Here is an 18,423-nt window from a genome sequence, read left to right on the forward strand (position 1 = left end):
CATCTTGAAAACTGCTGGAAGGGGGCACCAAATCAGCTGTGGAGCATGGCACAGCACCAACACGGGCTTCGGCCTTCTCTTCCTTCCCTCCCGCATCGTTTTTCGGCAGCAAAAAAAAAAAAAAAGGCCCCAGGGTTTAGCTGTCTGTCTCACTACAAGGGTTGCCAACCTCCAGGTACTTCATGCTGTTGCCAAGACCATGAACCAAAAATCAAACAGTTTAAACATAAATCGCTATCTGACTATTAGATCCTCAGATAGCAATTTATGTTTAAACTGTTTGATTTTTGGTTCATGGTCTTGGCAACAGCATGAGGTAATGCTGTAATTGCCTATAAATAAATGACATTTTGCGGTTTAAAATTTACCATCTTCAGACCATCAATTTAGGAGCCTTCGTGCTGCCTCTTTTCTGAAGTTTACTTATTACTGGCACAGGTTGTTTTTTTTTTTTTTTTTGGTTGCTTAACCTCCAGGTACTAGCTGGAGATCTCCTGCTATTACAACTGATCTCCAGCCAATAGAGATCAGTTTACCTGGAGAAAATGGACGCTTTGGCAATTGGACTCTATTGTGATAGAGATAAAAGTCCCTCCCCAAACCCCTCCATTCTCAAGCTCCGCCCCAAAACCTCCCGCCGGTGGGGAAGAGAGACCTGGCAACCCTATCCATGACTGATTCCACATGACTGCCCATGACATTAAAAAAATGGCAGTTTTAATTCTTTAGTTTTCAGGGATTAATGTTTCACACTGTTTTTATTGATGTTACCCACCTTGAGCCCCATTATCTGGGAGAAAGGCAGATTTGTGTTTGTAATGAGTAAATTTAAATAAACATAAAGCAAATGTTCACCCACAGAGCTGCAACTCAAGCCCGGAAGGCGTCCGATTAAGTCTAATACGATATACTACACTCTATGTTACATAACACACACACACACACAAAGTCATTCAGTTACGCTCTAGGAGAAGCTGGAAGCATAATATGGGGAGGCTCGGTAGCAAAGCACATTTTTTGCATGACAAAATGATTTGGGTTAAGTTTACAAAGTGTCAGGCAGAAGGCAATAGAGAAGACCTTTTTTCTCCTGAAACCCTGGAGAGCCGCTACCAATCAGAGTGGACAATACTGAATTGGATGACCCCATGGCCTGACTCAACGTCCAGCCATTTCATACAGTCAATATGAACAGCTCAGTAGAATGTAAGAGATAAACTAAGGAGCAGACTTTAAATGCTCATGGTAAACTTGCCTTCTCTAGACTATGCCACTTCAGATGCAGAGGTGGGGGAGGATCAAATGTTTTCCCTAGGCACCAGAATTATCCTCACCCCACATCCCTTCTAAGTTAGTGTTACAGTGAGAAGGTCCTTGTTAAGACCTTCTCCCTACCCTGCTAACTTCCACAGACAGGGAGTCTTCGACATGGAAAACAGTTGCACAACTCCCACCCTTCCTGCATCCTGAAGTGGTTCATCTCCGTGAAGGCTGTACCATTATGCTTAGACTGTGAGAGTGGAAGGAAAGGCAAGAAGAACTTGCACCAGGTATAGACAACCTTTTTAGCCATGTGTCAAAAAATACCTGTGAAGGTATTGGTGCATCAGCAAAACAACGCATGGGGAGGGAGAGAGGCAAGAGTTATATGTGGCCAGACATACCTAGAAGAAGCCATGCCCCACTGGGACTGCTAGCATTTTTGCCCTGCCCTCAGCTCATGGCTGTGCAGGCCTGCAAGGTGATGACGGGCATAAGCCATGTCTCCTTCTGAACCACTGGTCCCAGTACCACAGCTGGCCCAGCAGTTGCTTGAGCACAGACATGGCCCTTGGGTGCCAAGTAAAACTGGCTGGTGAGTCACTGTCAACATGTGCTGGGGGTTGCCCACCTCTGCCTTACTAGGGTTACCAACACTGCCTTGACAAATGCCAGGAGATTTAGGAAGTGGTGCTCTGGGAGGGTGGGGTTCAGGAAGGATGTGAGGTCACTTCCCAGGCTAGCTGCCCATTATGGATGCCAAGTCTCTCGTTATAGCAGGAGGCCTCCCAGCATTCCATATTGTTACCCACCAGTGAAAAATGGCGGAATGAATGGGCAGTAGCATTGTGCTGGCACACTGTCACATCCAGACATTACATAGGGGACTCCAGCATTTCGCCAAAACTCTATGATAAAACCCTATGGAAAAAGCAAAATGCTAATGCATCCAACAGAGACTAGAGGAAATTTCTAGTGCATCACTAGGTAGAAGCCATTTTTCCTCAGTTCCTCAGGGGAGGGAAACTGAGCAAGGGGTTGGTAATTCCCCACCCCAGGAAGGTAAATTGGAGGCCTTACACTAAAATAGCCAACAAGCATCTCCATTCAGAGTCAAAGAACCCTAAGAATCAATTCAACCTGAGTCATGTCATCTCAAAGCTATTTTGGGGCTTACCATTTAGAGTATCTCTAAACAACATCCGATCCTCCTGAGTTCTAACCACTAAGGTTTTCCTCTCCCTCCAGCTATAAAGCACTCATTGAGTGTACAATTCTGCCTTTAAGTCGGCAGTCTATGAGCTCTGGTGAAGGGGGAAGAAACAATATGTAACCCAAACTGTCAATATTTGAAAGCTATGAATAGTTACTCAGTGAGGAAGAAGTGGCGGGGAGAGAATCAAACGGGGGGGGGGGAGAAAGGAGTGAAGCTCTGCTGAATTTTATTTTTTTAAAAATGGGAGAAATGTTTGGAAATGCACATCAACAATATGGTAATTTTGCTAAAAATACAGGGAAGATTGGTAGGGAAATGGAACAGCAAGTAACTGTGGACCAGCTGTCGGGGAGGAAAGTAGAAAACTAATGTTATCTCCTCAAAACAGCTTCCTACACAATCTTTTGGGAGGATAGCAATCAAATAATCAGCTACGTATTAGTAGTAATTACATAGCACAACCTAGGAACTCAGAATTGATTGTTACTTGTTTCGTGCTACAGTGAATGATGCATTTCCCTGCAGCTCAGTAGGATGCATTCTAACATTTCTCTTTTTTTGCCATATTCGTATGTTTTGATTCATTTTAGCAGAATTTGTACCATGCCCTTCTTCACTAAGTCACAACACATGCCACCGTATTGCTCGATTCATTCTCCCTCACAGCCCATTCATACTGTAACGTTAACCCCGTCAAACTGTACGATTGAGAGCAAATGATTAGTTTAAAGTCATCCGGTAAATCCGTGGCTTCACTAGGATTAGAACAAGGCCCGAGACCAAAAGTTCCTTTCCTTTCCTTCAAGCTCCCTTGACCCAAAGGTCTCGAGCAGTAAACGGGGAGCCTTTATTTCTTTAAGGAAAATATGGTGGAGAGATACTTGGCCACCGCCAATGTTGTTCTTGGGTCTCTATCCGCCAGCAAAAAGGGGACTGTTTTATCTTTTGTTACGATGGCAGGTAATTTGATTAAGATAGCAGTAAGCCATTGATTGCCCTGACCTGGATGGCCCAGGCTAGCCTGATCTCGTCAGATCTCAGAAGCTAAGCAGGGTCAGCCCTGGTTAGTATTTGGATGGGAGACCACCAAGGAATACCAGGGTTGCTGTGTAGAGGAAGGCACTGGCAAATCACCTCTGTTAGTCTCTTGCCATGAAAACCCCAAAAGGGATCGTCATAAGTCGGCTGCGACTTGAAGGCACTTCACAAACACACGCACAAGCCACTGATTGCGATAAGAATTCTATTGGGGGGTATTCCAACATCATATGGGATAATGAATCCACTCTCTTCAGATCACATGGACGAAGCCTATCTGAATAAGGTAAACTGCCATATCTTCCATTTAACACCGCCAAAGGTGCGGCATTCAGGCGAGAAAGCATAAATGTCCTCAGTAACGAGGGACTATTAAGGTATTAAAATTAGCTGGAGTTCGCAAAGATGGAAGGATAACCAAGAACTGGGTAGAGCAGGGGTGTCAAACTCAATTGTTACAAGGGCCAGATGTGACATAAATGTAGGGTTGCCAGGTCCCTCTTCACCACGGGCAGGAGGTTTTTGGGGCGGAGCCTGAGGAGGGCAGGGTTTGGGGAGGGATTTCAATGCCATAGTCCAATTGCCAAAGGAACCATTTTATCCAGGGGAACTGATCTCTATAAGAAAAACTAAGTCTTTACGGAACCATTTAGTGAGAACGGATAGATTAGCTTGTTTTTCAAATATTCCTTGGATCTTCCATGACTGACTTCTAAGTTTTGGGACTTATTCCATGTTGAAAAGACTTTTGCGCATATCTTGTTGGTGAAAATAACCTATTTATGTTTGGACTCTGCTCAATGGTCTTTGATTGAGTTGTTATTTTCTGTTCATTACAAAAGTGTATGATATTGCTTTTCTGCATTTAAATACAAACTTACCTCATAACTAATCTTCAAAATTGTACTAATATTATTCTTTTTTATATTATCAAGTGAGCCGTGGTGCTGCTTATTATCTCCAACCACCTGGAGGTTGGCAACCCTACATAAATGTCACTTGGCTGGGACAGGCCAGCCCAGATTGAGAGTGGCTGCCTTGGCTGGCTTGCGGGCTGGATAAGAGCTCTCAAGGGGCCAGATCTGGACCTTGGGCCTTATGTTTGACACCCCTGGGGTACAGCATACTCTCCCAGCACGCATTATAGAGCTGGAGTAATCTAATTTTTTTAATATCGTTCTTGATGGTTAATATAGATTCACTTTCCCCCATACCTAATAAGGTATCCTTAGAGAGGCCAAAGTTTAATACTTTCTTGTCAAGTTCAAAAGTGTTTTCTATGGCCACATTGTATCCTATATAAAGCAACCTCACAGGCCCTAGGACCCATTAAGCAACTTCCGGATGACAGGAAGTCATACTGATACTGGGGCAAGGAAGAGGAAAGGACGGCATAAGGAGTTCAGCAGTAGGGAGGGGAGCTCCATGTTGCAAGCACAAGGCAAATGATGTGACCGCAGTGGTCAGGCCACAGGGAGACAAACAAAGGACAGCTTATTTTTGTGTGGAGGGGGCGTCTCTGAACCTGCCCGTGGTAAAAAGTGATCTGGGTGTCCCAGGTTCGAATCTCCACTCTGCCATGGAAGCTTACTGGGTGACATCGGGCCACTTGCTTGAGGGCAGGGCCTCAGGGGGAAATGGGGGTTGGCATCCTATGTCACTTCTGGTATGAAACTGGAAGAGACATCACTGGGTCAGCACAACACTCTAGGATTCACCCAAGAGTGTCACCTCAACACAGTGACACAATTTCAACACTGTCACAATGCCAAACTGCTTGTCTGAACTCTCCTGCCAGGGTGCCAGCTAGTGCGTGTGCACGAGCCACAAACAAAACTGCAAAAGAAAAGAAAAATGACAGCTCCATAGCTGCTAGGGTTGCCAACCTCCAGGTACTAGCTGGAGATCTCCTGTTATTACAACTGATCTCCAGCCTATAGAGATCAGTTCACCTGGAGAAAATGGCCGCTTCGGCAATTGGATTCGATAACATTGAAGTCCCTCCCCTACGCTCCCCACACCCTGCCCTCCTCAGGCTCCGCCCCAAAACCTCCTGCTGATGGAGAAGAGGGTCCTGGCAACCCTGTGACCCACCTACAGGTCTCATCTCGTGGGCTGTTGACCACTGATCTAAAGAAACTGTGGCCCGACACAGAGGAATGTTTAATCTAATTTTAATCTACATTTTAATTTTTAATCAGCACCGTTAACGAAGGAATGCTGAGAATTATAGTTCTGTGAAGCCACCCGGGAACCCCTTCACGTTCTGAGTGCCCTCACAGAGTTACAGTCTTTTTTGGGGAGGGGGAGATTGGGATAGGGGTGGCTACAGCTAATTTGAAGAATGTAACTCACTTTGCATAAGCAGCACCTTTAGAGTTCATGCGCACAGCCAAGCACCACTAGGATTAAGAGGTATTTCATACACATCACCAAGAAGTGATCTGATTCCCTTTTCATGATTTTTGACGCTGTCCTGGAATGCCCCAGGATAGCCTGATCTCTTATCTCAGAAGCTAAGCAGGATCAGGCCTGGCTAGTATTTGGATGGGAGACCTCCAAGGAATACCAGGGTTGTGATGCAGAGGCAGGCAATGGCAAACCACCTCTGAACATCTCTGGTCTTGAAAACCACACAGGATCACGATAAATCAGCTGCAACTTAATCACAAAAATTAAATTAATATTAGTTATTAAGCCAGGGGAAAAATTCCAAAGTAAGCACAATAACATACACACCAGCCAAGGCACATTTTATACTTGCAATTACACACGGTTTGTTTTGTACTGGAAAATGATTTTAAATAAATCTGTTTAAATCTGTATGAAAACATCCCAGCTCGCCAAATCCTCCGCCATGGATTAAAATACAACATCCACTCCATAAACTCTGGATGAGAAAGGGAAAGAAACAGCTCACTATCCAATTCCAGACTTAAGACATGCTTAAAGCCACTAATTTCAGTATAGGCTTACGCCTGATTCTGTCCTGGATTATGGCCATAACGTGGGTGCAAACTGTCCCCATGCCACACTGCAAATGGAGAAAGAAGGGACAGATTTACTTGCTTTCAGAAACAAGTGTAATAATCATTTGGACATGCGGCTGGTTCTTTTGGAATGCATGCAGAGGCATGACTGAGAAGAAAAACCTCCCGGCACAAGTTATTTTTTAAATTAAGTCTCAGAAAATGTTTACATTTATTTAAGAATTGAGAAGCTGCCTTTTCTTCAGCAAGAAACTCAAAGAAAAGCAACCATCTGTTAAAATATTTTTTCTCAACACAATTAAAACACCCAAAAGGAGATGGGTGTCACACTAGAATTAATCTTGCTTCCCACAGCCAGATTCTTCCAGAACCCCAAAGGTTGAACGTGGGGACAAGAACCCTCCATCGCTATTTGCCTCACTCCAAACAGTAACATCACTGCTGTTCCTAGATAAACATCCTGTCTCTGCTTTTCAGCAAGTCAAAAACATTCCTGGAAATAAAGAGTAAATTTTCCATATTCGTAAGGAAAATGTAGCCCTAGTTTGACCTAGAAGTAAGGCACATAGAACGAGCAGCGGAGCAGTGTACTTTCTCCTGGTATACAATTTAATACATGTGAACACATAAACACATGAAGCTGCCTTATACTGAATCAGACACTTGGTCCATCAAAGTGAGTATTGTCTACTCAGACCGGCAGCAGCTCTCCAGGGTCTCAAAAAATATTTTAAAAATGGGAGAAAGCACAGAGCCATGCCTCTGAGCAAAGGCGAATAGCTGAACCCAAAAAGCTGAATATTCGGCTTTTTCGGGAATCACCTATTCGGCTTCAGGGAAACCCCCAGGTTCTGGCGTTTGGTAAACCCAAAACCCGTAAAGTACCGAAACGGCTAATTTTGGGTTTATTTTCAGTTCAGGTTTATCAATATGCACAACCCTAGTGCCAACACAGCAGGATGGTGGCATATACCTCACATATTCACTATGACAATCTATCATGGTCCAAAGCAGGCCTTCTCCATGTGGCAAACCACCCAGGTGCCAAAGCTGAGCGGCCCAGCTCAGATACTAGGATCATGCGGAACGAGCCATACAGTGCTTAGTGACAATGCCCGAGACACTTATTCGCCTTTCAGTGAAAGAGACATCAAAACTGCTACGTTTCAATGCTCTTGTTATTCTGTTTTAGCAGTTACGGACATATGTTGGGACGACTGTGCAATTCCCACTATGACAACAGCAACAGGGAGAGCAATTTCACCTTCTGTTCTCTAGGTTTACCTTCTTTACCTTTGCTGTCAAAACAGAAGAAGAGTTGGTTTTTATATGCTGACTTTCTCTACCACTTAAAGGAGAATCAAACCGGATTACAATCACCTTCCCTTCCCCTCCCCACAACAGACACCTTGTGAGGTAGGTGGGGCTGAGAGAGCTCTTAATAGAACTGTAACTAGCCCAAGGTCACCCAGCTGGCTTCATGTATAGGAGTGGAGAAACAAATCCAGTTCATCAGATTAGCCTCCGCCGCTCATGTGGGGAATCAAACCTGGTTCTCCAGATCAGAGTTGACCGCTCCAAACCACCACTCTTAACCATTACACCACTCTGGCTCTCCAAACCACCACCCTTAACCACTACACCACGTGTCTCACAGTCTCTAAATAAGATGCCTTGGCCTGGCTCCTGCACTGGGACTCACCAACGCAACTAATCCAGCCCCTCCAATAGGGCTGCTAAGTACCCAGTAGGGATGGGGGGTGTCCCACCTCCAGGCACCACTGCCCACCACTATTCTGAACTATAGTGGGATAAATTAAAAAACAAAACAGAACCTAATGTTCTTACTGGAAGTACCTGGTGATTTTAGGTGCTTTTAAATAATGCTGGCTTAAAATGGCTTGTATTTTAGGCATAGTTTTGAGGAAGTCTCAACATATGTTCCAGCCCCTTCCACTTGTGCATGAAGAAATTTTTCAGGTTTACCTGAAGCAACAGGTTTACCTTCCCATATGCGACTGCTTAAGTGAATCATTTGTTATTTGCTTCTGTGAAAGCTATTTTAATAAGGAAACTATTTTAATGAGGAAAGCTTGCCCAGAACTAACAGTTTAAACAAGAGACATCTTTTCCTCCTTAAAACATTAATAACAGAACCAGGGACAGTTCACCATTATTCATCCAGTTAACTGGCTTAAAAGCGGACGTGTGAGATGCCCCAATTGTTAGCCATGATGCAAAAAAGGGCCAGCGAGCACATGGATAGGTTAACTGCATTTTGTCTTTTTCATTTCTCAAAATTAATGAAAAGATTTTAGGCTTATTACCCATATTTACATTGCCTTTGCTCATTTTCTAGCTCAACTATTCCATGTGGAAGCCCCAGCACCAACAACAAGGAAACCCTACAAACCTGTCCCCATGAATAGGGCTGCCAGCTCCAAGTTGGGAAATACCTGGAGATTTTTGGGGCGGAGCCTGAGGAGGGTGGGGTTTGGGGAGGGGAGGGACTTCAATGCCATAGACTCCAATTGCCAAAGCGGCCATTTTTTCCAGGTGAACTGATCTCCATTGGCTGGGTTCAGTTGTAATAGCATAAGCTCTCCAGCTAGTACCTGGAGGTTGGCAGCCCTACCCATGAGGGAACAACTTAAGTGCCCACACTGCTGTTTCCACTGCTTGTTCCTTGCCTCAAACTACCATTTCCTCCTGTTACACCAGAGAACCTTTTTAAACACAGAAATTGCTAGATCACTATAGGATTTTAATGATCTGTTGCAACAATGCACTAATTCCCAGATTTCCTTTTTTTTTTTTAAGTAAGTCTCTAGCCCTTATTGGTGCAGAGTTAAGGTAAAGGCTAGAGACTTTTTTTTTAACGAAGTCTGGGAATTAGTACATTGTTGCACTAGACTGCAGGAATGCTGTATCAATTCCTAACTTTTTAAACCTGAAAAATCTCTCAGGTGTGTATGTGCGGGGGGGAATGACTGTCATGGAAATAGCAAACACACGATCCATGTGGCAATAGCAAACGCCAATTGAGGAAAGGGAGCCTTTTAAAAAATAGGGCATACTTTTCAGATGGTTCCCCTATGCCAGAGGTTCTTCGCACGAAAGCCTTCTTTCAAGATGAAGTCATGGCTATTTCCTTGTTCTTTGCAATCTGGAGGCAGGCCAGGCCCTAGCTGCGAAGTTGTAAATGCCGCCTCCGCCCCCCATGGCTAACTCCGGCAGCGTTCTGACCTCCCTGCAGAATCCCAGCGGTGGCTACATCTCTCTCAGACTGTCCATTCAAGTCTCTTTTTCCCCCCTCTCGCTTTCATTCTGTGTCGCGTTATTTTGTAAAGCAATCGTCTAAAAATAGACAAGGCAAAAATAAAACCACACATTTTCCAAGCCGCAGACTCTCCAACAGTAATGCCATTGAGCTGAAAACCTTAACGGCGAGGAAGCTTTTACAGATGAAGCAGACAAAAACGGCTCTCAGTGGCATAAAATGAAAAGCGGGTTCTTCAAACTCAAGGCCAAACACATTACCATTTAATGCATTTAACAGGGCTCTGAGCTCTCCCCTAACCTGTATTAAAAACAGTAGGTTCACGAAGAGGGAATTTAAGGTCAAACGAGAGCAACAGGAGGATGTGAGCCTATGCATATGTTGTCAAATTTATGTGTAAAGCAAGGTGTGCCACTTTTAACCCTAAACCAAATATGATGGGGAGATGGGAACAAAAATCTTCCCTCCCTTCTCCATCGCACCTTGCTGGGTTGCTTCAGGCTACATTCGGATGCAGTAAATCCTGCTCAATTGTTACGAAAAGGAGACCTGGAAATCCACGGGCTCGGTGTCCCTCCTCCTCTGGCACCCCACACAGGAAAGGAAGAATCCAGCATTACAACCAACTAGAGTTTGTATTTATGTTTGTATTTTCAACACAACTGGCCAAACAAACAAGTCCAGTTTGGTGGGAATGTGGATATTTTCATTCCCCAAGCTCTGGACAAGGGAAAGAGGGAGGGGGAGCCCGGGAGCTTCCAAAGCACTGGCCCATCAACAATAAAGTATAACATTATACTATGTTGAAAATAAGCTGGAGGGGTTTTATGGGGAGGCAAGAATAGTTTGAAAATCCACCCGCCACAAACCTTCCCCTCCAGGATTCTACAAAGGTTTTGGGCAAGCTTTTAACGTGACATGGTTGTATGCTCGTCCACCTTCCACTAAGTGTTTTGCTAAAGAAGAAGAAGAAGAGTTGGTTTTTATATGCCGACTTTCTCTACCACTTAAGGGAGACTCAAACCGGCTTACAATCACCTTCCCCTCCCCTCAACAGACACCCTGGGAGTAGTTTTAGCATCTTTATGGAAAACAAACAGAATACCAAAAATTGAGACCTGGATTGATAAAGCTTACGAATACATAACAATGGCACAATTAACTGAAACATTACAAAAGGATACTCAAAAACAAAATAGAGACAAATGGAAATCTTTCTATGAATATATTAAAACCAAAAAATAACAATTAAACTCTATGAGCTACAGCAGGATTAAATTGGAGATCAAATCCACTCTGCTAGTAAGTTAATGTATTACTATATTCAACAAGGGGGTAGTACTAGGCATATCAATGTTGAACAATATTTATGTAATGTTTTTTTTCCTTTTCTTTTTTTTCCCTTCTGTACCCCTATTTATTACTGAAAATCAAGAAAAATATTTATATAAAAAAAACCAGACACCCTGGGAGGTAGGTGGGGCTGAGAGAGCTCTAAGAGAGCTGTAACTTGTTGGGTTTAACGCTGGGCCTAGTTTGATTGGCAGGGGGCTCTGTGCTCCTGTGGAGTCGGCCCCTCCCTTCAGGTGGCAGTTAATTCTAACGGACGTTTCCAACTGTCAGATTCACTCAAGATTCACTTGGATTCAGTCAGAAGTCTCCAAGTAACTCTGTGTTCGCTCTCTGCCTCACACTCAAGAAGAAGTAACAATGTTTCAGTTAATATAAGAAAAGTAGTACAAACCTCTTAAGGAGAAAATGTTTATTTACGGAACCTTATAAACTTTTATCAAATACTCTTGTCTTTATTCTAAATACATGTGCTGTGAATGTTCCTCCACATAGCTTTTGGCTGTTTTTAACTCTGCTGATTTACAAAGGTGGTATATCCTGCAACAAGTGAGTGCCGGGATATTGCCCCACATAAGGGACTGGAGTAACGTCCTTTTTCCCCCCTACAAAATTTGCCCAAGGTCAGCCAGCTGGCTTCGTGTGTAGGAGTGGGGAAACAAATCCAGTACACCAGATTAGCCTCCGCCATTCATGTGGAGGAGTGGGGAATCACACCTGATTCTCCAGATCAGAGTCCACCGCTCCAGCCCACCACTCTTAACCGCTACACCACGCTGATACGACAGTATAAATGCTCCTGGCCCTTAAAAGAAAGGGGGTCAAAATCTCCTCCAAGCATGTGTGACAGACTTGCTATCGATCCTGACACACCTGCGAAAGAAAAGCTGAAACGCTCCTGAGCATGCCCAGAGAATAAACTTTCAGCCCTGAAACACACCAAAAAGGGACTTGAAATTTATTTGTTTATCCCGTCTAGTGACACCATGAGATTCAAGCTGCCTTACAATCACCTTCCCTTCCTCATCCCCACAACAGACACCCTGTGAGTGGAGCTGAGAGAGCTCTAAGAGAGCTGTGACTAGCCCAAGGTCACCCAGCTGGCTTTGTGTGGAAGAGTGGGGAAACAAATCCAGTTCACCAGATTAAGAGTCCGCAGCTCATGTGGAGGAGTGGGGAATCAAACCCGGTTCTCCAGATCAGAGTCCACCACTCCAAACCACCACTCTTACACCTCTACACCACTGCTTTGGTACAGGCCTGGGGAAAGGGTGAGCAGATTTTTGCACCTTCCTGCCCACATCCAGCCCCATTACCCCCGCCACTATACACAAGCACATACTCCTGGCAGGCTTTTTGCTGACTGGTTCTTGATAGTAGATAGATCACTATAGCATCATTAAGCTATAGTGATATCGCTATTACTGGGTTTTTCAAAAAAAAAACGCAAACAAAATCCACTCCGGTGGCAGGAGGGAAGGAATGGCAGATGTGAGAAGATACTACGGGAAATACCTCCAAGTGGAAGCTCTGTTGCGTCTCCAAATGCCCCTGCATTTGCAGTGCCCATGGGAGAACGGTGAATCATCTCCATGTGGAAACTGCCACAGATGCGTCCCCCTGACCCTTCACAGGCAAAAATAAAAAATAAAAATCCAACATCTACTACCACACCATTGTTATAACAATTTGTAAAATGAAGAATCCCCCTTCCTAGAATTAAATAGCATAAGGCTGTCAATCCCCCCCACAAGTGGCATTTACAGTTGCATGGGGTAAAGCTTTGCACACGAGAGTTTGTTCATCCCACCGCTGACACCATCTTCCTATTGTCTGGGGTCACTCTTCCTCTGTCAGACAGCCGGGAATGTGTCCTCCCCAGGAATCCCAACACCTCCCCTTGCCGGACTCCCCCAAAATCCCCGCAAGAGGATAGAGATTCACAAATTTTACAAACATTTGTATCTACAGACAGTCCTAAATACTGGGCACAGGCCGTATTATTGTGAATGGAAGAAAAGCTGGAGAGAAGCAGTAGGAAATAGGTGGGTCAAACCAAGGTGTACTGAGATCAGGGCCCAGATTCTCAAAGTCCAAAGCTCCGTTCGGCTGCCAGCTTCCAGTTTTAACCACAGAAGGCTGCTTGTCAGACCAAAGACAAGCTAAGGACACCAGCTAGGAAGAAAACCAGTGACATTCTGGAGCCTTACCTCTGTCCATTTCCCATTTACTTCCACAAATAAGACACAGAAGGGGTCGGATTTAGAAGTCACATCTCTGTCCAGAAGATTTTGACCACACACAGATAATTCCACTTTGCAGACGCAGTACTGGGGCCCCACGGGCACAGAGGGTGCTGGGCTTATGGTGTACGCCATCGGCTCAGGCAGCAGCAGCTCCCGAAAATCTGCAAGAGACAAACAGTAGTTAAAAGGGAGGAGTCAAACAATAAGGACATCATTTAAGAGATGCCTTCTTCCAAGAATTTCATAGCACTTGCTACAGGGGTGGTTAAAAATGGGCAAAATCACAAGCAGAAAAGCCTCTGGTTCAACTCTCAGTGCCTTTACAAGCTCATTAGGTGACCTCTGGCAAGCCACCATCTTCACTTTGCCACTCTGGGGGGCAGCTTTTGGGGGAAATTGATAGCCTTAGAGCCAGCGTGGTGTAGTGGTTAAGAGCAGTGGTTTGGAGCGGTGGAGTCTGATCTGGAGAACCGGGTTTGATTCCCCGCTCCTCCACATGAGCGGCGGACGCTGATCTGGTGAACTGGATGTGTTTCCCCACTCCTGCACATGAAGCCAGCTGGGTGACCTTGGGCTAGTCACACTCTCTCAGCCCCACCTGCCTCACAGGGTAACTGTTGTGGGGAGGGGAAGGTGATTGTAAGCCGGTTTGATTCCTCATTAAGTGGTAGAGTAAGCTGGCTTATAAAAACCAACTCTTCTTCAGCCTCTGCTATGCAATACAGTGATCACAATATGGGCCTCTCTTACAGGGCTGTCGTAAAGAGTACTGAAATAATGGTTTGCTCTTTGGCGCCACAGGAACAAACATGGGGAGCTTAGCGTTCGTATGCTCACTCTTCCCTGAGACACTAGTTCTTTAATTTGGGGGTTCTGACAGGGTCCCCAACCTTGTTCAACCTGCAGGGACTTTTGGAATTTTAAGTAGCGGGCATGGCACCAAAATGGCTGCTGTGGGGGCCGGGCCCACTAGCAAAACGTTGGGAAGTCCCAAGCCAAGTTTTTTGCTGTGACAAAGGCAGCCAAACGGTTGCTCCATGTATAGGGTTCCCAACTTCCAGGTAGTAGCTAGAGATCTCCTGCTATTACAACTGATCTCTAGCCGACAGAGATCAGTTCGCCTGGAGAAAATGGCCAGTTTGGCCACTGGGCTCTATGGCATTGAAGTCCCTCCCGAAACCCCGTCCTCCTCAAGCTCCGCCCCAAAACCTCCCGCCTGGCAAATCTGTGTAGACACAAAGATGATGCCTCTTGGGCTCGTCCAAAGCACTTACTATACAAAATTAAGGACTGGATGTTTGTTTTGCAGAAACTGCAATGTTGGGGGGAGAAAACATACTTGTGGGTGCCAGGGTGTTCATAGGCACCACACCGGGCGGACTAACATGATAACCCACAGCTTCCCCTGCTTGTTCTCAAAATGAGGTCATCTTTACAGCTGGACCTGGCCAGTGCAAAATATATGTTTTCTTTAAGCATAACTGCTTAAATTTTTCATACATTATGCAGTGCCAAAGGGGGTTTGCCCCAAAAGTCTGCATCCCATAGGCAAGGTAACCAGTCTTGGCTTTGTACAATACTCCTGTTTACAAGGATGTGGATGGAAAGCACAGGTTTGGGGTTTTTTTTAAGTGTGCACCTGACAATGAACTACACAAAGAAGCCCTAAGTATTCTCATTGCTCTTCCAAGGAATGGTTTTTCGCATCTTATTTTGAGACTCTAACCACAACTGGAAGCGATGCAAGAAAAAGCAGGTGCCCTTGCCTGCAATGGCCAGGTGGGCAGTGGAGATTGTTCAGCTGTCTGGACTAGCAGAAGAGGCCAGAGGCAGGAGCCACCCACTCTCATGGACCATCCAAGATCTGTTTTATACCTTCATCTTTGCAACAGAGGGACAGCTGGAAGAACCTTCACACTACAGTTCACAGGGCTGCCGTTGCCTCCAGCTTAAAATTTTAAGCATCATCTTTCCCAAACCATGTGTCCTTCCATATGGCTGAGCATTAAAACCTGATTTACAGCTTCTTTCTATTTGTAGAAAGCATGAATGGCCAAGAGCACACGCACTCCCTGACTCTCACTCTCTCTCGCCACTCACACACATACAGCTGTTGACAGCTGTGGTCTTCATCCTCTTAAGGGTCAGTGTTTTATTCAAGCTGCCCTCCAACCAACCACCCAGGCCCTCCCAGTCACAATTTAAATCATTTTGCCAACCGAGAGTTGTCATTCCCATGGTTCAGCTGGGAAGAAAGGGTCGAGACACAGAAGCAAAGCGTCAGCAGGGTTTGGTTTGCGGGAAAACGGCTTGCCCAGAAGTCACTCCAGAAATACACAAATACGGCAGCTGGCCAAGATGACTCTGCCGAATTGTGCTCAGCCTGTACTTGCTTAAGGGGACTCTCCATTCCAAGCTTCTACTTCTTTTTGAAATACTTGCAGGCCTGCCTCTCTCCCATAAAACCGAGACCCAAGACCGATAAAACAGTAAAACCAACACACTGAAAAATAATGCAAGGAAGATGCAGATAGGGTTGCCAGGTGCCCAGTGGTGGCAGGCAAACCCCCGGCCATTTGCCCCTCTGCCCGCTGACCAGCTGAGGGTCGGCCAGCAAATGTGCATATGTGTGCATATGCGCGCATGCACGCCACAGCACAGAACTTGGGCGGGGCCAAGGAAGTGCAGGAGGACAGCGCAGGTGCGGCAGAGCCCTGCCCCAGCCCCCGCACATGTTGGACGCCATTACGCACCGCCGCGGGGAAGGACAGGTGCCGCAGTGGCTTCTCCACCACCCGCCGGCCCCAGGATGCTCCCACCACCACGGCCAGCCGCCCCGATGCTCAGCTGGCCAGCCCAGCCCCGCTCACCACCCGGGCCACCAAATCAGCTCCCACCGGAGGAGAGGGGGGGACCTGGCAACCCTAGATGCAGATGATATGATGTGCTCAGGGAAACCAACACACTGAAAAATAATCATCAAGTGGCTAGCAACAGCAATACACATTCTTACTTTTTTCCTATTGTGTTACAGACTGCAAAAAAAAAAAAAAAAAACCCCACCTCAACAATTTTAGCACATATGATTGCTAGTACATATGATCTGAATGAAAAGTCTGGAGGCAAAGAGGGATTTTAATATGGCTCTCCCAATTACAAGCTGAACCTCTGGCCAATGGAGGGGTGGGGTCACACTTGCAACCATTCAAAACTGTGCGGACATGCAGGGTAAGACAGGCAAGAGAAAACAGAGGTGTGTCAGAGATGTGGGCCCCAATCCAGATGACACCCACACCCGAACTTCAGCTTCAGCCACGGAAATCAGCCTCCGAGTTTTCCCCATCCTTTGGGTTTTGTTCGTAAAGGGGGCGGGGCCAGGCCGAGCAAAACTGGTTATACAGATATAGATGACACAAGGGGAAAAAATGATGATGACATTCACCACAGGATTATCAATCAGCCCTTCAATTTAGGAGAAACCTGCAGGGCTATATTTTTACAGTCCCATTAAAGTCTCAAAATATTCCACACTGGCATGACATGTTTCCAACATTTAAAAAAAATAACACACATAGAGTTAAAATAGGTAGGTCTGTTCTTTTTATATCACATGCTGTCTTTGCCCAGACCAAAACCAAATCAGCTGTACTGGCATAAACCTTATCTCTTGGAGAAAGGACTGAAAGGGTGTGGTTAGGGTTGCCAACCTGCCAAACTCTGGCTTGGGAGGTTCCTGGAGATTTGGGGACAGTGACTGAGGAGGTCAGAGTCTGGAAAAGGGAATGAGCTCAGAGGGGATGTGATGTCGTAGAGGCTATCCTCCAAAGCAGCTATTTCCTCCAGAGGAACTGATCTTGTTTAGCTGTAATTCTGGGAGAATTCCAGGCCCCACATGGAGGTTGGTAACCCTATCCAAGAGGAAGGATTATTCATCCAAAAATGTGGGGAGATCATTAAGTTGGAAGGAAACCAAAAAGCTATTTGGTTACATGTTGTCCACCTAAGGCTGCCAACCTCCAGGAGATCTCCCGCTATTACAACTGATCTCCCGCCAATAGAGATCAGCTCACCTGGAAAAAATGGCTGCTCTGGCAATTGGACTCTATGGCACTGAAGGCCCTCCTCTCCCCAAACCCCGCCCTCCTCAGACTCTACCCCAAAGATCTCCGGGTATTTCCCAACTCAGAGCTGGCCACCCTATGTCCACCCACCAGTCCTTCCAAATATCTAGCCACTTAGTTCAGACCACTGAGAAAATATCTGCAGCTTTCAGGGTTTCAGGTGGTGGAAAGTGCCACCAACTTATGCAATCCCCATAGGGCTTTCAAGGCAAGAGATGAACAGAGGTGGTTTGCCATTGCCAGCCTCTGCGTAGCAACCCTGGACTTCCTTGGTGGAATCCCATCCAAGTGCTAACCAGGGCAATCCCTGCTTCGCTTCCAAGAGCTGACAAGTTTGGGCCAGCCAGGGCAGGGCAGGGTAAATAGCAACACACAATTCAAGCAAGAGAGCCAAGGGAATGCTGGGCAGGCCAAGGAGGAATCTGACCCAGCAGAAAAACATGATGGGGAGGGGCAGCAGCAAGAAGGCACGTCTTCCTGATCAGCCTTGCTAATAACTCTAGAAAAACGGATCCACCTACATATATTTAAACTAACCCATTTTTGCCTGCATCAGACATTTCATGGCTCTTTGACAGCCTGCAATAACCAATTCTTACTGATGGCCTAATATGATTTTTAGGCATCATAGGTAGGGATGCCAGCCTTCAGGTGGGACCTGTGGATCCCCCGGAATTACAGCTCATCTCCAGACTACAGAGATCAGTTACCCTGGAGAAAACTGATGTTTTGGAGGGTGGAGTATGGAACTGTACCCCATGAGCTGTAATTCTGGGGGATCCCCAGGTCCCACCTGGAGGCTGGCATCCCTACCTATGGTGCATAAAAATCATATTAGGCTATCGGTCAGAATCGGTTATTGTAGGCTGTCAAAGAGCCATAAAATGTCCCTGTCCTCTCCGGACTCCATCTCCAAATCTCT

At 45.8% G+C, this 18,423-nt stretch overlaps 1 protein-coding gene across 1 annotated transcript in view; it reads right to left on the bottom strand.

The window, feature by feature from the left end:
- CPNE2 (copine 2) overlaps nucleotides 1-13,548 on the bottom strand; it is an 83,152-nt gene extending 69,604 nt beyond the window's left edge. Inside the window, exon 1 of the mRNA XM_056862216.1 lies at nucleotides 13,345-13,548. Coding sequence (XP_056718194.1) covers nucleotides 13,345-13,512 — 168 coding nt within the window. The 5' untranslated portion in view covers nucleotides 13,513-13,548. The remainder of the gene's footprint in view (nucleotides 1-13,344) is intronic.
- Nucleotides 13,549-18,423: the final 4,875 nt, after the last annotated feature.

Source organism: Euleptes europaea, chromosome 17 (assembly GCF_029931775.1).
Source record: "Euleptes europaea isolate rEulEur1 chromosome 17, rEulEur1.hap1, whole genome shotgun sequence".
Taxonomy (NCBI): domain Eukaryota; kingdom Metazoa; phylum Chordata; class Lepidosauria; order Squamata; family Sphaerodactylidae; genus Euleptes; species Euleptes europaea.